Raw genomic sequence first — 19,646 nt, forward strand, 5'->3', positions numbered from 1 at the left:
CAGAATGGCCAGTGGACTGCCGCTGCCGTGGTGGAGGTCAAGGTGACCGGGCGGCGCCGCGGCACGTCGTGGGCATGACCGTGGCGGCACGCGCGGTGCCGTGACTTGCAGCCGAGCGATGGCGCATGTGGCGACGTGACAGAGGGCACGGCGGGCAACCAAGAGGCTGTTGTTTGGTTCTACGCTACCGTTTGCCACGCCTCAGAATGTGGCGACGCCATAAATTCTTCCTCACGTTTGGTTGATCAAAAAGTTGATACAGCTACAATAAAAAGAGAGTAGAAAGTCATGTGGTGTTGGTTTTCACCGCACATGGAGCGTAGCAGGATGCGGCCCGTAACCAAAGAGTCTACCTACGTAGGTGGAGGGGTCCAGTGGCACACCACGACACGACGAGGCAGCATCCATATAAAGCGCCATGCAGGCCCGGCCAGGAGTGCTTGGCTGGAGTTAAAAAAAAAAAAAAGAGGAGTGCTTGGCTGCCGGTGCCGCGTTAGTTCGGGTACGAGGACAGCATTCCGTTCACATGTCTGCCGCGGGCCGGTGGCCGCTCTTTTGTAGGCATTCGGATGATTTGCACGCCCCTCTTCCGTAGGCATTCGGACGTGCAGCCCTCCTATGTACGATTGCACAGCACCCTGACCTAGGGAGAAAATTCATGTTTGTAGCTGCCCACAACTCCGTTTAACTGAACAAAAGGGGTGCACTCCTGCACCAAAAGCGGAGAATCTTCATCCCAGGCCATCAGTACCTGCGATAAACTTCAAATCCTAATTTAGCCATGCTCCTCCTCTCGAAGGATATGTACTACTACCAGCTTAATGGTGCCGACACGGTTAATAAGCGTTCTCCTATACTCACTACGACGAAACCATATGCTGCTATACAAAAATGTGAGGGCGACCAGGCAATCGGGCGTTCCGCTTCCACGGCAATGGCAATCACCGGTGCAGGTACTGGCATTTCGAACCCTTCCAGCAGTGGCCATTCTCGTAGTATTTACATACCCCCCTCTGAGACTGCCCTCTTGACGAGGGTCTTGACGAACCACCACTGCCATGGTCATGACGATGGTCAAACCTCCTAGGGTAGTTTGAGCTACCCCACCGCGAATCACTGCTGTGAAAATGCCTGTCATGTTGGTGATTCCCCTGGCTGCCCCGACCGGGGTTACCAGACGATGGATGCCAGCTCCTGTTGCTTCCGAGAGCCTCTACCCAGCCTGCATTCTTGTCGCTGTTTCCCTGTTGTCTCTTGGATGCTTCCAAAGAGTTTCCTGGAGCCTCTTCCCAACCAGCAGCACCCTTGTCGCTGCTTCCCTGTTTCTTTGCCAAAGAGTGCCTCCCTGTTGGTGTCGTCGCTTGGTGACTAGAAGACAATTTACGGTTTTCGCTGGCACCAGATGTGACCTTTGAGCTCTCACGACCTGATGAATGCCAACCTGCAGCTTTTCTGCTTCCCTCTGGAGATGAACTTGTTTGTTGCCAGCCATCCACTTTTGCACTCCGATCTGTAGAAGAACCAGAGGGTTGCCAACCTGCAGATTTTGTACCCCCCTGGGTAAAAGAACCTGATCGTTGCCAGCCATGAGCTTTTCCGCTCCCCTCTGGTGATGTACTTGACCGTTGCCAAGCTGAGGCTTTTCTGCTCCCATCTGGGGATGAACTTCGCTGCCAACCTGAAGATTTTGTGCTCCCTTGCGTAGAGGGACACGATGCTTGTGAACCTGCAGCATTACCAATCCCTGCAAGTGATAAGGCTGGTGGTTTCCAACCCGAAGCTTTTGCACTCCCCTCTAGAGATGAGCCTGGCGGTTGCCAACCCAAAGCTTTTGTGCTCCCATCTAGAGATGGGCCTGATGCAGTGCTTGCTTTTGGTTTTACCTAAGAGTGTCAGAAGCAATATATTAGCTAGAACATTGTGTTACTAAGTTTTTTCCTCTAGTCAAGAGACGAATCAAGTTGGAATCTTACACCAGTTAGATATATGATTAACATTACCTGTTCTGGCACTAAAGAACCTGAGGCACTTGAGTTTGCATGTTCCATCTTTTTCTCCCCTTGTGTTGGTAATGTTTCGACAAAAGCACTAACTCCTTGGTCCGCTCTCGCCTCCTCTATGATGCATGAGGCGTCTTTTCCATCAGCTCCAAGACCTGTAGAAGAATTTTGTAAGACTAAAAGTTGTGTAAGGAAGCAAAGACAGAAAAAGATAGGCATCTTAACCTGATGAAGTCTGGATACCAGGTGTTGGTGAAGGCATTGACCACATGTCATTACCAGGGTCATCTTGGACGCCCCATAGAGCAGAATCAACAGCTTCACCCTGATAGTAACTTGGTTCACCCCAAGGGGACAATGCAATAGGACTAGAGCATTGTGGTTGTTCTTCCTCAGCTGAAGCTGGCACTAAATTTTGTAAAGGACAATCTTGTTCTGTTAACGATTCCAACACATCTGATACAGCAATGCCTTCAGCATCTGATACAGGATTGACCACTTCGTTATTTCTCTTTATCGCATTCTCTTCAAACAGATGCTCTAATTGATTGATTGAGTCCCTATCTGTTGGACATGATCTTTCCTTAAGTGGTTGCAAGCTATCAATTTTACTAGTAGGTGCGCGGACACATGTCTTTGTAGCTAAATTCTCATGTGCTACTGATGTTGATCCTGACTGGTTCACGGAAGTCTCCTTTCCCTCCAGTTTTGGTATAGGACTAGGGTAATCGGACTCAAGATGTTGAGTTTTCAAGGAAAAGAGTGAGCCACTTTTAGGTTCAGGAAGCCGATCAAATGATTCACTTGATGTGTCAGGTTGGCATGTTTTACGCTGATCCATGTTTGCCTCGATCTTCCTTGAATTAGATGTAGATGTTGGATCTGGTTGGGGAATGCAGGCAGGAGCCCCTGACTGACAAGACACAGCAGAAGCAGAACTCGAATCTCTGTCTTCAACAGGATTTGTTGGAGAACAAGTCTCTGGCTTTGCTAAAGCAATAGATAACTGTAGGTCATGAGTTCCAGCATTTGTAGCTGAACTCCATGAAGAACCTTCCTGCTGGCACATGGCTTTGAACTCCGGACGACTTGTAGTACTAAGGGAAGTGGCAGGGTCTCTCTCAGATTGTTGTGGAGTAAGAACTGAGACATGTGAACTACATTTAGATTCAGTTTGCATTTGGTGCTTCCCAGTGCAACCATCAGGATGCTGCTGCGCATTACTCTTCCGACTATGATTGGTGGTTGGACTCCAAATACCACCACTGTCCTGACTACTGTTCCATTCACCAACCCTGTCTCTTGAGAGCCTTTCATCATGAGAACCGGGTGGTACATATGGGCCAGCTGAAGATAGAATTGTGGATGAATAGTTAACCTGATTCTGGACCTCATGCAAAGCATGAGCATCTTTCGGAGATCTTGATGGCAAAGTTCCACCCAGAGGCTTTAGATCTTTTGTTGGATCATAACACTCAGCAGACGAGCTAGATAATGCAGAAGAACAGACCATGTTATAACCCATAGGGGAGGAAGAGTTATTTGCATTTGAGTTAATTCTATCTTGACCAGAGCCTGCCCATATTGATTTATCACTGGTTGTAACTGCTGAAGGCTGAATAAAATCTTTCTGCTGCTTTGGGAGCACTTCAGTCAACAGTAGTGAGTTCTCCTCACTCTCAAATGTAAGCCATATTCTCAGGTCACGTGGGAAAAAACTTGCCCACCTGGATAACTGCAAAAGAGTAAATGGGCCCTGAACATTTTCATTAGGGTCCTTGTAGTGCCAAACCTTTTCTGGCTCGGTGTCATTTGATAAAACTCCAAGTGATGCAGGCTCAGGTGCCATGTTGTTTAAATTAATGTTACTTCCTGCACCTGATCTATGGTCCACATCCTCTGTAGGTAGACTGCTAATGTGACCGCTTGCATCCAGACTCTTTTGTGTATGATTCTCCACAGAATTCAGTTCTGTCCCTTTTCTTCCTGGAAATAATTGATCTGGTCCATTCCGATGCATGGTCCAATCAACTACATACAAATCAGAAAGCAAGTTCGCAGAAGTTCAATATAACCAAACACATCATTATAGAATAATAACAGTTCAGGTAAATTTAGTACCAGCTTTCTTATAATCTGGTTCTTCAGCGGATTCATAACTTGGATCCATCCGGGGATCAACATGTACTTCTGGAACTTCATTAACCATGCGTTCTTTTTCTTCAGGAGTGTTCAGAAGCTGCAACTTTTCCACACACTCTCTCAATGTATGATATAGTTAAGGATCATAAATATTGATTATCATTATTGACGTAGGCAAAGTGGGACCTTTAAGACACCTGAGGCTATTCAATAAATTTGAAGATAAACAAAGAAAGGAACCCCTGCTAATAATAATTTCCTCTAGCAAGATTCAGGCCGCAAAATTATGGTAATAAAAAAGAAGGCCATAGCATAAATCTTTGAGCTTTCACAGATGTGTCACATCAAATGCAACAAAATACGAATCATATTTGTCAAAAGCTGCTTTGATAGAGGATCTTCTCTAACACTAGGTAAAAAAAAAAGGTGCAAAAATTCATTTCTCAACACTCAGAATTCGAGGATGACAAGATTTCTATGCTCTTCAAAAAATTACAAATCAATAAGGCCAATCCAAAGGCACAAAAGTGAACAAAAGAATAAAGACAATTTATATGAAACCTAAGGTACCTTGAAAACCTATAAAGTATTTCTAGCACAGGTTTCGCTGAAACTTTAAAACCTGTAATAGGGACAATTGAAGATTCCTATGTCAACTTTGCTTGAATAGTATATCCTTATCGATTAATTCTTTACCAAAATACCAAATAACAGTTTTAATGACGATATTAAAATGTTATCTCCATCGAGCACACAAAACTAGGCATGGTGTAAGAAAAAGCCAAGTGATAATGTATCCAAATAAATGGTCCACATGGGCAGAGGCAGACGCAGCATGATTCCTGGGTATTCCCAGGAATACCCAACTTATTTTGCAAAAGGCCATGTATATGTAAAATATATGCATGTATATATATAGTTTTGTGTTTGACCAAAATGATTTTTGAGTTCCTGAGCAGCCCATCAAACTCTAGCTACTCTCTTTCTAGTCCCGCACTCCTGCATTAGTATGTTGGTCATCCTCCTGCTTATGAGGTAACCTATGTCAACAGCCTTATCATAATATAATACATGACTCTAGGCATGTTTGGAAGCTATTGTCCACTTACCCAACATGTTGGCAGGCCAAGCATTGGCGAAGGACTTGGTTGTCTAAGTTTAGTTGTGTGCCAATGTCTCCTTTTTTTTTGTCTTGTGTGGGCGCACTTGGTGCCAATCCAAACAACCACGCTGCCACCAGTAAATAGACGCAAATTGGTTGTGCAAGCTGGCGGCAACATCCAAACGTGTCCTCAATCTCTTTCTATCTCTCGAGTCTTGCCACCCATCACCATTTTTAGCCCCTACCTCCTTAACTCTTTGTCTGAATCAAAACCCTAGGTTAGGCCTGCTACCGGCGCAGCACCCAAGCGACAGCCAAGAGTATAAGAATAACCGAATCAAAACCCTAGGTTAGGCCTGCTACCGGCGCAGCGCCTAAGCAACAGCCAAAAGTATAAGAATAACCGATTCGTGAACAATGGAGCGGTCTACCGGCAAGTAGTGCCAGCACCCAACATGCTGTAAGGCCACACACAGCCTATAATGTTTAGTCAACCATGCAGCACACGAATGTTTAGTTTCATGTAGATCCTAATAGAGTTTTAAAAAAATGAATAACAAACCAATTAGCATGAATTATCTCTATGGTGGTATCTAGAATGTGAATCATTTGCGCTCATATTTATCTTATCACATATAATTTTGTGTTTAAGTCTTTTATGTTGGAAATACCCAACTTTGAAAATCCTAGCTCTGCCACTGATGGTCCAGTGTAAGGATTTGGGGGGCAAGACACCTCCCTGGAGGCAACCCTGTTCGTTTCGCTGAAAAGCCAGGCTGAAAAATACTGTTCGCTGATTTGTTGTGAGAAAAAACACTGTACCATGGCTGATAAGCCACTCTAACACACAGGACCAAGGAAAATGTAAGAGCAGCGCATTATTAAGAGAAAAAGGATATTCCTTTCGACGTCCAGTTTCACTAGCACGATCACGAAGATGGCTCAGCCTCTGTTTCTCATTTTCCAACCACTGGAAAAGAATTTAGCAAAGCATGTCAGGTTATAAGTAAAGCTAGAGGAATTCTAAAGTAATCATGGCTCAGCAAGCGGCAAATGTTCCTTTAAAAGATTTTGCCTACATCTTTAAATCGCAGAGATTGGAAGATTTTAGCTTTCTCATAGACATCTCCCTGATTGATTAAAAAGGAAAGAGGAGATATCAGACTATGTAAATTTGATAGACTTGGGAATCAGATCTGTCATCATATATTGAATCATAGCAGTACCACTTTTAACCGGGCAGTTAGACCAAACTTCATACTCTGACGTAAGCGCTTGCATTCCTCCTACACAATGCATGCAAATGAACAGTGTAAATAGCTAGTTATATTAAAATGACGAAAAAACAGTCCAACATGTATATAATAGATTCAATATGGGCAATAATGAGAACTAAGCATTTAAATAGCTAGCTAAATTAAAATGGTGAAAAAAACAGTCCAACATGTATACTCCCTCTGTCTCTTTTTATTTGTCGCTATGGTATTCCTGCTGGTCAAACTTTCCTAAGTTTGACTAGGTTTGTAGAAAACATTGGCAACGTTTGTATCTCCAAATAAGTTTATTATGAAAATAGATTCAATGATCTATCTAATCATATATACCATAAATGGGAACAATATCGCAGTACCCCCGGAGGGCCATGCCAAAACCTGTATGTTAGATATCTACCAATATTAATATTTTCTTGTATATATTTGGTCAAAGTTGAATACATTTGACTTCTCGTGAAGTGAGAACGACAGATAAATAGGGACGGAGGGAGTACAATATATCTATCATGGGACGATATTATGGGACGATTTATACATTATCAGCAACTTCCAAGAATGTAAACAGTATACCGCATCATAAAGGTATTTAGCCAAAAACAAGAACAAATTAAGAGGCCAAGGAAACAAGCAACATACTGCATTTTATCAAATCGAATGGAATAACTGAGATCAGATTTTGTACAACTGTGTTTGAAAAACATATGTACTGTATACGATGACATTCAACACCAATCTCTCACTGAACTCTTGTGATTTTAATTGTATTAAGATTTAAGATCCAGATTGACTTTACCGTAATTTTAGCGAAGAAAACAAGGTATATTCTATGTTGGGAGCAATGATTTTCATTACTGAAGTGAACTTTAAAATAAAGATAAGTGCTAAAAAAACATTACCAACAGAAAACCCAAGTATGATATTTTTGGTGTTATAAAAAAATCACAAACTGAACTGTAAAACAATCTATAATATTTTTGTAATAATGCTGATTTGTGCTAAAGGTATATAGTGAGTTAATTAAACAACAAAGGGGAACCGATATATAATATATATCACAATCAGGAAGGTTCATTCTACAGTACTAGCCTACTAGGTCTCGAAAATTAAATGTCTGCACTACATATCCTTGGATACATCATCATAGAATTGTTGTCTTATATTTAATTACCTCTGTGAAATCCTGATTTGAGATCGTATCCATTGTGATAATCTCTTTTTTTTCTAAATTAGATATCTCAAGAGCATAATCTGTTGTCTTCTTACCGACAGTGTATCGCTCTGCAACTTTATGTGTACCTACATATAGAATTAAACCCAGGTAGTATAAGCATTTAGCATCACAGGTCTATACTCTGTAGTATTAGTAATCTTACCAAGAACTTTCACCAGTCGGTACATATCTTGCTTGTTGCCAAGACCAGAAATTCTTATCCTCACAAAAGCGCCAGCAATTTTGTCAGAGAATGCAGCAACCTCATCAATAAGATCCTCCATCACGCTGCGACGCAAGTAAATTAGATTGATATTGTGCATGTCAATGGCTGCATAATCCTCTGGATTAATTGTCAGTTCTCTTTCAATCTTCTTATGAGCCTTCCTCCTCTTATCAGAACCTAATTTATCGGTCAACTCATTATATCCTCCATTGTTTACTTGAGCCGAATCTGAATCAATTGCTCTCTGACTATCTGCATTCAATGTTGGAGCCTGTTTCACAAGATAATGCATTTCCAAAAGCTTTAGCATCTCAATATGACCAACACGTGGTTTTCTAAACAAACTGCTAAGCCTTGCATCACAGATAATCAGACTTTTTCTGCGAGGATCACGGAGGTTATTTTGCTTTATATATTCAAGCAAAAGAACCTGGACATCAAACTGGGAAATATAAGAACTATCACCATTTCTCATGTGTCCAATGAATTCCAATAGCTCAGATGATGCCCATTTTGTGTCACCTGGCAAGGACATCCCTTCACCTGTTGATCCATTTGGTAAGCTTCCAGCACTGTTAATTGAGGTTCCACACTTCCTTGAAGTAATGCCACCGTCTATTTTACGTTTTCGTCCTCTTTTTCCTGAAGAGTTATTCTGTCTCCGTTTCTTTGAGGAAATGTCAAAAGTAGCATCTTGGTCATTGCTCGCATCATATAGTTCATCAGATGACTCCTCTTTCTCTCTCCTACCAGCAGTAGTAGGAACAGTCCAATGGGTCTTGGCACTTTTTAGCTCTTCAATCGTTAGTGAATGCTTCCCTTTCAGATCCAACCAATATAACTTGAAAAGATACTCCCAGCTATTTTGATCATCAAAATCAACACCAACCTGAAAGGGCGAAATAGGATCACCAACAGACCTAGGATGGAACCATTACTTGCTCAAGGTATTTGTGCGTCAACAAAGTAGTACTGCTTGTTTCAGGCAGGTGTTTGCAAAAAGCAAAAGTTTACAAGATTGACCAGCCAATACAGTTGTGTCATGTATCAGGATCAATGTCTATTTTGTTAAGGCATGAGTTACTAAAATTATTATGACATTTTGAGTTTTAAAGGTTTTTCATTGACTTGGAGAAGGCTTATGACAAGATACCAAGAAATGTTATGTGGTGGTCTTTGGACAAACATAAAGTCCCATCAAAGTACGTGACCCTCATCAAGGACATGTACAACAATGTTGTGACTAGTGTTCGAACAAATGATGGTAACACAGATTACTTCCCGATTAAAATTGGACTTCATCAAGGGTCAGCCTTAAGCCCGTATCTCTTTGCCTTGGTAATGGATGAGGTTACCAGGAACATACAAGGGGATATCCCTTGGTGTATGTTGTTCGCTGATGATGTAGTGTTAGTTGACGAAAGCCAGGCGGGAGTAAATAGGAAACTAGAGTTATGGCGGCAGACCCTTGAGTCTAAAGGTTTTAGATTGAGTAGAACTAAAACCGAATACATGAGATGCGACTTTGGCGGAATTGTACAGGAGGAGGGAGATGTGAGTTTGGAAGGTCAAGTAGTGACTAAGAAGGATACCTTTCGGTATCTGGGATCGATGCTACAGAGGGATGGAGATATTCATTGGCAGATCCACGGGGGGGGGGGGGGGGGGGGGGTTACTGTAGAAAAAACGTGATTTCACCGTTAATCTTCGACATTTGTTCTAAATCTCTATTGATTAGCCCCCCCCCCCCCCCCCCGAGGTACTCATCTTGGCTCCGCTAATGGAGATATTGATGCGGACGTTAGCCATAGAATCAAAGCAGGGTGGATCAAATGGCGACAAGCTTCTGGCATTCTCTGTGACAAGAGGGTACCGCAAAAGCTAAAAGGCAAGTTCTATAGAACGGCGATTAGACCGGCTATGTTGTATGGAGCAGAATGTTGGCCTACAAAGATTCGACATGTTCAACAACTGAGTGTTGCAGAAATGCGTATGTTGCGATGGATTTGCGGTCACACAAGAATGGACCGAGTTCGGAACGATGATATACGTGATCGCCTAGAGGTAGCACCAATTGAAGAAAAACTTGTCCAACATCGGTTGAGGTGGTTTGGCCATGTCCAAAGGAGACCTCCAGAGGCACCAGTGCATTGTGGAGTCCTAAGCCAAGCTAATAATATGAGGAGAGGTAGAGAAAGACCGAAATTGACATGGGGGAGGCAATAAAAAGAGATTTAAAAGCTTGGGATATACCTAGAGATTTATGTTTGAACAGGAGTACTTGGAAAGCAGCTATTGAAATGCCTGAACCGTGACTTGGGGCTCTTGATGGGTTTCAACTCTAGCCTACCCCAACTTGTTTGGGACTGAAAGGCTATGTTGTTGTTGTTGTTGTTTGAGTTTTAAAGGTGATGCCATTTTTTTTTACTCCACGTACATTATCCAACACTCCTTCAATTTAAAACTATTTTTTCAACAGTAAATTGAAGCCAAGGCCACCCGTACCCAAAACTTAGCTAATACACTGGATAAATCAACAAAAAAAAGGTAACAATAGTATATGCACAATATGCCATAGCAAATTTTGAAACACTAATGTAAAACCTCAGGAAAGGCATGGCATTTGATATGACAATTGAAAATAGCGTAAAAGATGCAAAATAACAAGGGATCTTAACACAAAACCATGGCTCAGTAGCAAGATGAGAAATTCGTTGTATAAAAATATCAATAAGAAATTAAATCACAGTGTATGCCAAATTATCCCTTATCAATTATCAAGACTTGTCTTCCGACATTAACACAACTTATGGACTGACAGTCTCATGCCTTGTGGTGCCAATTTATGACTTCTTGATGCCATGTCAGCCTGCTGGCTGAAAGTATTTATTTAATCATATCCTGAAGGTTGAAGGCTCAATCGGAAATTTTAAAAGTATAGGTATTCAAATGAACCTTAAGTAAAGCTTGGGACCAATAGCGATATTTATTCAATTATTTTTACTTCTTCACTGAGAGCAGCACCTAACTTTCTTTCCATACATATCTGTGTATAAAAGACGCTTCTCTAGCTGAAGAAGTGGAAAGCACAAATAAGAGTTAAAAGTTGGGTACCTTTGCACCATCATCTTTGGATTCTATCAGTAATATAGTACCATAACATGTGTCACAGAAGCCCTTGTTCCCTCTAAAGCCAAAGAATTTGCCTTGTTTGACACATCCTTTGCAGACAGAGTACGTACAAGTATAACACATGTACTGTACTGCCTTTTCGCAGCTGCTGCAGATGTGCCAACCTGATATGTGTGGCATCAAGAAATAAGTGCATATGAAACCATCACATTTGAATTGTAACAACTCGTACATGCACATATCCATCATTGTACTTCTATAAATCATCACAACAAGATAATTTTGTCCTATCCAGATACCATATAATGCCAAAGGACACATTCTTCTCTCCTATGTCAATCCAAGTACAGCAAATACCTTTTGGCTCAGCCTTTAAACATAAATCTCCAACAAAGAATCACATTGCAAGAGCTATACTGCTAATTTTGTCCTCTTCTACCAATTCAACATATGCGTAGTAACATTGATTGAATCAGCTCCCATTTGCATGCTGGAGTAAAATGAGATGGCAAGATTACCATAACTGACTAACTCATTTAATATGGGAGTATATGCATTAATTACCATCTGTTTCTGCTCGAATGTATACTTATTTATTTCAAACATTTCCTATTTCTTCAACAGCTCTTGGCTTGCATTATCTCAATGTCAAAGTGCTATAATAACATCCACTTAAGCATTAATATTTGTAGTACTCAGTATCTATTCAAGAAATGAGTAGACATTAAACACTGAGAAGGCGCAGTCCAGATGAGAATAGCTCACCACAATCCCACTTGCCCCGACTCCGAAAGAAGGATTCGTCTCGCTTGATGCATGAAGGATGGTACACCTTCGGGCAACCCCTAAATGCAAAGTGAAGCTTATCAGCACGCGCAATCAAGTGGAAGCTGCATTACTGTTCCATACGTACGTAATACAACAGCTAATCGCGCGCGCGCGCACACACCTCCGGTCGCAAACCACGAGGTTGCCCCCATCGAAGCAGATGAAGCACACGACCTCCTCGTCCTTCTTGTTCACGGGCTTCACCGGCGCAGGCACCGGCGCCGCACCGTCCCTGTTCTTCGGCGGCCTCCCTCTCTTCCTCTTCACCGGTGCCGCGGCGGCGGGCGGCTGCTGCTGCTGCTGCGGGGGCGAGGCCGCAGCCCCCATGATCGATCCGAGGAACTGCTGGTCATCAAAGCCCTCCCCGTGGCGAGGCGGAGACGGGTCCTTCTTCGTCGCCGCCGCGGGAGGAGTCGGCTGCGGCTGCAGGTGCAGATGGGGCGCGGCCCTTCGCGCGGGCGGAGGCGGCTCCGGGACGGGAGGCAGTGGCGGGAGGCGGAGCTCTGGGGGCCACTCGGCCTCGCCCGGGGAGAGCACCTCGGCGCCGGGGCCCGTCCCCCCGTCCATGGATCAGCAGCCCCACCCAAGGCTTAGCCCAAAAACCCTAACCCTAGCTCGTCCTCCACCCCTCCCTCGTTCGAGGCCTACTCGTCGTCCGTCGCCGCGCGGCCTCCCACTCACGGCCCCGAAAATGAGGTAGTTGGTGTACGACTGCGAGCGGTGGGCAGGCAGGGAGAAAGAGATGATACAGCAAGCGAGGGCGAGGCGGAAGCTCGAAATGGGAAGGCAGCGGGCAAACGGGCGAGCTGGCGAGCTGGCGGGCTAGCGTAAACAGGGGATGGGAAGCCTTTCCAGTAAAAAAATCGCGGCGGTCTGGGTGGTTTTGGGGTCCGGCCGGGCCGGGAGCGGGGGAGCGGGGCGCACCGCACCGGCACGGCAGGGCAGGCGCACGGAACAGAGAAAAAGGCGTGGCGGGGCCGCGTTCTTTTCTTTTCTTTTCTTTTCGGCGCCGGGCGCGGCGCTGGTCCCTCGGCGCGGCGGGGCCTTCTCCTGCTCGGCTCGGCGCGGCGATTGGACGAGCGGGCGGGAACCGGAGGATTCGGACCCGGACGCGGACCCGGAGGAGACTGGCCAGAGACGTGTGTTGGCAGTGTTGCCTTGCCTGTAGACGACGACGGGGTGGCGTGGTTGGTCGCTGCAGTTATTGGGCTCACCTCACCCCGCTCACGCAGTGGGTGGCCGAGGAGGCGGTGGCCGCCGTGCCGGTGCCGTGCGTGGCATCGTGGGTGCGCACGGCCTTTTGACCTGTGCGCGAGATGCGGAGGTGAGTCGTTTTTGTTTCGCCTTCATGTCACCGCGGTTCCCGGCGACTCCTGGCGTCCGTTCTCCGGTTTCTGCATAACGCGGGCGCAGTGGGCGTCGGCCGTCGTTCGTGCTTGCTGGGGTTCACAGTCTGAACGCAGGGACGGCTGTGTCGCTTCGGTTCGTGCGCGCGCGATCCGGCCACTCGGGACTCGGGAGTGGCGATACGTAGCTCCAACGTGTGGCTGCCTGTGAGGCTGTCCATGTTTATCCTGACACGGCGAGGGGCGAGCGTCGTGGATCTTGTTCAGCACCTGATTGCCAGAAACCCGATCCTTTGGTTGCGCGCATTGCAGGCACGACATGCGTCGCCATCGTATCTGACCCAGCCTGCCTTTTTTCTGCACATGGTGGTTTTTGCCTCTGTGCCTGTGTGTGCTCGACTCGCCCCACGGTCCAACTGCTATGCTCCGGCAGTCCGGCCCACCGGCAACTAATGCACCAAGTATTGTTTGTGTACATTTGGTCTCCTTGATTGAAAAACCCATCGCTGTTACTGTTTCGTGGGCAGTTGAGTGCAAAGTTGGCTAAGCCTGCTTAAAATAAACAGCATGACGTGCACCAGGTTTCTGATCGGAGGGGGTTACGCCGTTTCGGCCTTTTTAGCTAGTGGAGATAGCGAAGGCTCCTTTGGTTTTTAGTGTGCCGACGATGTGGACGGATGAGCAAGACAAGACCACGTAGCCCGTCTAAAAGCTGCACGGGTAAACACAGGCCACACTAAAATATATAGTACACGTCTGAAAAGCACATGGTACTTGGTCGGAATCGGATGCTAATCCGGGACGTAAGAAAAATTGTGGTTTCGACTTTGGAGCATCGGCCAAAGAACCGAAGAAAGAATCTTGCGAAAATGTGGCACAGCGGGCACGACGACAACACAAAAACCTGGGACGTTTGACGCGCGCGCCGCGCATCCAAACACGTCGTGACACGTCAGTCAGCTGTTGCGCACGGACTCGTTCCCCAGGGGACAGCCGGACAGCGATCGATCGATAAGCAGCCTAGCACGGAGTACTCCCTCCGTCTCAAAATACTCTCAGTCTGTGTTTAGTTGCAGGAATTTAGATTTTGGGTTACTGTAGCACGTTCGTTTTTATTTGACAAATAGTATTCAAACATGGACTAATTAGGCTCAAAACGTTTGTCTCGCAATTTCCCACCAAACTGTGCAATTAGTTTTTCTTTTCGTCTACATTTAATTTTCCATGCACGGGTCATAAACATTTGATGTGACATGTGCCGTAGCAATTTTTTTGGAAGTTAGGTGAAACTAAACAAGGGCTCAAAATAGATAACGTTATAGGTCTGCATCCACGTCTGATCCTACCCTAGCTTACCATCAAGTATCGCTTCATTGCCGTTCACTAGCTGAAGATGAAAAGAAAAAAAGAAAAGAATCTACCGATGTAGAGAGTTGAATAAACATTTCCTGGCCGGAGCGCTGCTCCCGAGCTCCATCTGTAGACATCACAGTCAGGTGGAGTGATTCCCTTGTAGGGGTAGTTGCGTATTTTTATTGCCACGTGATCATGTTATATCGAATGTTTGATACATGTATGGAGTATTAAATATAGATTAATTACAAAACTAATTGCATAACTTGCGACTAATTTGCGAGACGGATCTTTTAAGCCTAATTAGTCCATGATTTGACAATGTGGTGCTACAGTAAACATGTGCTAATGATAGAATAATTAGGCTTAAAAAAAGTATCTCGTAAATTAGCCTCTATCTATGTAATTGGTTTTGTAGTTAATCTATATTTAATGCTCTTTATTAGTATCTAAACATTCGATGTGACATGAATTTTAGGAGCGACTAAAGAATCAAACACCCCCTTATAATATGAGACAGACTTAGCCATGTTTGGTTCTCAGGGACGAGAGAGTAGAGACTAAAGGAGGACTAAAACAGGAACTAAATATTTCAGGGTTAAAAGGGATTAAAGGGCTAAACAAAGACTAAAATATCATTTTTCTTCCTTTGACAGAGGTGAGGGAGGAGAGAAAGGGAGGGATAAGGACTATAAAGTTAGTCCATTAATTCTAAAAAGTCTCTCTCAAAGGACTAGTGGACCAGAGACTAAAAATCCTCTAGTAATCTCTCCTACTTAGTTAAAATGGACTAAAAAGTAATCTCTAGTCTTTAGTCCCACGTAACAAACATGCCGTTAGTAGCTAGCATTTGCAGCGCAAGGACGACGACGCAGCAGGAAGCAGCACCCCTGGCCCCCTGCATCACGTACCCGAGTGACGCAATAACAACGTGCCCGTTCGTTCAGCGTTCTGCTGCGTACTATTGTACGTACTACTGGGGTAGGGGGGGTAGGGATACACGGCAGGACAGGGCCGCAGGGGTTTGGAGTTTGGATATTACTGTTTGGCCCGCGGCTCGCTCGGTTTGCTCTCCTGAGAAGCATATCACGGCTCCCCTTGGCCGTTGCGTGTTTGGTTGAAAAGTATATTGGACTATGTTATTCGGTTTTTAGTACGTTTGGTTAGTGGAGTTTATTACCCACCAACACTAACACAAACGGTGTCGCGATAGCCACTAATTGATTACCTCACGTCAAAAAAATTGCCGTTGAAAGCTTGCCTCGAAACCGAAAGGCGTTTCTCTAATGCTGTTTTCCGCGCAGCGTTTGACGGGATTCTCGCTGGGTAGCCATTCTCTAGCATTTGGTTGGGAGTGGTAGCGTTTGGTTGGAGAGTATATTGGACTGTTTTGTCCAATTCTTAGTACGTTTGGTTGGTGGAGCGCGTTGCCCACCAACACTTAACGCAAGCGGTGTCGTGATAGTCGCCGATTACTTCACGTCAAATGCACTGTTTGGAACCGAAAGGTGTTTCTCTAATGCGAGTTTTCGGCGCAGCGTTTGGCGAGATTCTCGCAGGGTAGCCATTCTCTAGTGTATTGTTGGGAGAGGTGGTGTTTGGTTGAAGAGTATATTAATGGACTATTTTGTCTGGATCTTAGTACGTTGGTTGGTGAAGTGCGTTGCCCACCGACACTTAACACAAGAGGTGCTGTGATAGTCACTTATGACTTCACGTCAAATGCACTGTTCGGAACCAACAGACGTTTCTCTAATGCGCGTTTTCCGCGCAACGTTTGACACGATTCTCGCTGGATAGCCATTCTCTAGTGTATGGTTGGGAGAGGCGGTGTTTAGTTGAAGAGTATATTAAACTATTTTGTCCGGATCTTAGTACGTTTGGTTAGCGAAGTGCGTTGTCCACCAACACTTAATGCAAGCGGTGTCGTGATAGTCACTGATTACTTCACGTCAGATACACTGTTCGGAACTGAAAGGCGTTTCTCTAATACGCATTTTCCGCGTAGCGTTTGACGAGATTCTCACCTGGTACCATGTATAGTCATCACCATCACAGAAACAAGCAAGGCAACTACTAAGATATGTCATATAATCTAGTCCATTGTTTTGAAGTAAGACATTGATTTTTTATGTTGTGTTTAAAGAAGAATCATTGCCGTGCTAGACTTGGGGTATGGCAAAGAAGGAATCTTGCCATAGCTTTTGAGAAACGAAACATACTGTTTATAGGAATGGGTGCTTATATGTGAACCACTGCTCTACAAAGCACCTCTAGGGTCCTTGGCTAAGATTGTCTAATTAACTCTATTATGGCGTGACAACAACTCATGCATTTGCCGCAACACGTGGGCTACGAACCAAAACAAGCGAATTGACGTACGCCCTGTTCGCTTGGCTTATAAGCCGTACTTTTTCAGCCAACGAACAGTATTTTTCTCTCATAACAAATCAGCCAACAGTACTTTCAGTCATGGCTTATCCAAGTAGTATGCCATAAAAACGAAGGCCACCGAACTGACTTCCTCGTAGAAAAAGTAGAGACGAGAATGGGTCGAGCTAAAAATTACCGGGCTATTCCAATTCTCAATATATTTGGTTGGTGAAGTGCGTTACCCACCAACACTTAACGCAAGCGGTGTCGTGATAATCATTGATTACCTCACGTCACATGAATTGCCGTTGAAAGCTTGCCTCGGAACCGAAAGTCGTTTCTCTAACACGTGTTTTCCGCACAGCGCTTCACGGGATTCTCGCTGGGTATCGCGAATAGTCAACACCAATGCAGAAAACAAGCAAGAAAATTTACCGACATATATGTCATACTATAGCCTAACCGAAGGACGTTTCTCTAATGCGTGTTTTATGCGCAGCGTTTCACGGGATTCTTTCCTGGTGTCGCGAATAGTTATTGTCGTGCTAGACTTGGGGTATGGCAAAGAAGGAATCTTGCCAGAAACGAAACATACGTTTATAGGAAAATGGGTGTATATATGTGAACCACTGCTCTACAAAAACCTCTGCCTTAGCTAAGATTGTCTAATTAATTAACTTTATTATGGCGTGACAACAACTCATGCATTTGCCGCCACACGTGGGCTACGAACCAAAACAAGCGAATTGACGTATGCCATAAAAACCGAGGTCACCGACCTGCCTACCTCGCAGAAAAATGTAGAGACGAGAATAGGTCGAGCACCAACGGCACGGTACCGCTGTTTGTTGATTACTACTCCTCAACTCGAGCGGCAGTATTAGAGCAAGGCTAATAATACAGCTGGTTTGCTGGCTGTAAGGTTTCTTATAGCCTTTTCTCAGCCCACTTATATAGTAGTTGGCTCTTTACAGTTAATACATGGCTCACTTATCTCTCTCACAGACTTTCTTGGTTCTTGTGCCCAAGCCGGCTGTAAGCTTACAGCCCGCTTCTCCTCTCTCTCCTCCCCTCTCTCCTCCACCTCAGCATTTAGTCGGCTTACAGCCTGCTATTATACTTGCTCTTACACGACGTAAAGACGGAGCACCATCTCTCGAAGCCAATATAGGAGATACACCGGTCAGGTCTGGCGGCTCCTGTTTAACTCGAGCGGCAGTACAGCTGCAACCCCACTGCGAGTCTCTGGGACGAATCAAACAGGCCTGCATCCTGCGTTTCCTCTTTCCCGCGATCCGCATGAGGCGGGCCATGTAGCTGATTCTCCGATCCGCGCGGCTTTAACTCCCTAGGATCTGCAGCTGCAGAGATCTCCATTACTCGCTCCTCAACTGAGAACAATTGTAGCTCACCTTTGCCAAAAGGGAGGCAACGAACGTCACTGCATCATGTTGTACCTTAAGCTAGCCACTCGTGCTTGTAGAATGGCTAGAGATCCATGATGGTTCATGGCGAGTTAGGCAATTGACATAGTGGATCTGGATACCAACAGGTCAATGTGCCTGGCGATCTGCACTCTCATTGCATTCACATTTTCACAGCCGTTGGGGATGAGCAGTCCGAGGACTCCCCTAATAAATGTCAAACACGTGATAATTCTTATCTGGATTGCGCGCTAAGAGCCTGTTTGGATGAGCTAGGGCTAATTAGTAACTGAGCTAAAAATTAAATCAAAATAGGTAAAATTGGCTAGATAGTTGGCTTAGAACTAATTAATTAAAGACTTGGCTAAAAAATAGTACTCTCTCCGTACCAAAAAAATAAAGTCGTTTTGGACAGCGACACGGTCTCCAAAGCATAACTTTGACTCTACGTTCTTATAAAAATATTTATCAAAAAGTGAAATATGTATATTTTTATGAAAAGTATTTTTAAGATAAATTTATTCATATGGTTTTCACATTTCTAAACTCAACAACTTAAAAGTTATTCATAATTTATATTCTCAATGTTTAACCCAAACCTTGTCCAAAACAACTCCATTTACGAGTATGGAGGGAGTACACCTATAAGCTCTCCTGTTCGGATACATTAGGATTAATTTTAATTATTTTTTAGCTAGCTAATAATTAGCTCTTATTTCCAAACAAACCCTAAATCAAGAGGTTAAATATGAAGTTCATATAAACTTTGTTCTGCTAACACTATCTTACTATCTTACTGCTCCCTCTAGTTCAGTTTATAAGGCGTCTAACAATGGCATGGTCTCCTAATTATACTCTGACCATTCATTTATGTTATATTATATACCATTTATTATTATGATCTTATGAGTATTGCATAGTACATTTTATTATAAATCAATAGTATCAGGTTTGTATTATAATAGTTAAAAAATGTCGGCCAAATTATTGGTTAAAGTTTATAAAGTTTGAGTGTTACATACATGAAATGACTTATAAACTAGATCGGAGGAATTGAATTTACTAATCAGAGGCTCCGACAGAGCCTCCACATTAATTTTCACTAAACGCGCTAGAAAAAAAGATAAATCATAGAAATTCTCACAATAATTAGAAATATATTGTATTTAATTTGATAGAGTATAATCCTCATTGTCAATAATAACCATGGGATCTATTATGTTTTATAAAAAGAAC

The 19,646-nt window shown here is 44.1% G+C and overlaps 1 protein-coding gene across 2 annotated transcripts; it reads right to left on the bottom strand.

The window, feature by feature from the left end:
* Positions 1 to 661: 661 nt before the first annotated feature.
* Positions 662 to 12,728, bottom strand: LOC136524018 (zinc finger CCCH domain-containing protein 44-like). 2 transcript variants are annotated; one of them, XM_066517509.1, is made up of 12 exons: positions 12,036 to 12,728; positions 11,852 to 11,931; positions 11,069 to 11,250; positions 7,892 to 8,843; positions 7,687 to 7,814; positions 6,471 to 6,530; positions 6,324 to 6,374; positions 6,142 to 6,214; positions 4,122 to 4,265; positions 2,226 to 4,031; positions 2,001 to 2,155; positions 662 to 1,883 (listed from the first exon to the last, which is right to left on the bottom strand). In XM_066517509.1, exons 1-12 carry the CDS (start codon positions 12,479 to 12,481, stop codon positions 942 to 944), a joined length of 5,019 nt encoding a protein of 1,672 aa, XP_066373606.1. In that variant the 5' UTR covers positions 12,482 to 12,728; the 3' UTR covers positions 662 to 941. The 2 variants fall into 2 exon arrangements, with proteins under 2 accessions (XP_066373606.1, XP_066373610.1); XM_066517513.1 differs by lacking the exon at positions 6,324 to 6,374.
* Positions 12,729 to 19,646: the final 6,918 nt, after the last annotated feature.

Source organism: Miscanthus floridulus, chromosome 2 (assembly GCF_019320115.1).
Source record: "Miscanthus floridulus cultivar M001 chromosome 2, ASM1932011v1, whole genome shotgun sequence".
Lineage (NCBI taxonomy): Eukaryota > Viridiplantae > Streptophyta > Magnoliopsida > Poales > Poaceae > Miscanthus > Miscanthus floridulus.

Excerpts from the sequence above, each read along its gene's own strand:
- LOC136524018 (XM_066517509.1), bottom strand. The coding sequence starts at position 12,481 with ATGGACGGGGGGACGGGCCCCGGCGCCGAGGTGCTCTCCCCGGGCGAG. Across the intron at positions 6,531-7,686 it reads CAAATCAGGATTTCACAGAG|GAGGAATGCAAGCGCTTACG; the intron begins GTAATTAAATAT and ends TGCATTGTGTAG. Across the intron at positions 6,215-6,323 it reads AATCTCTGCGATTTAAAGAT|TGGTTGGAAAATGAGAAACA; the intron begins GTAGGCAAAATC and ends ATTCTTTTCCAG.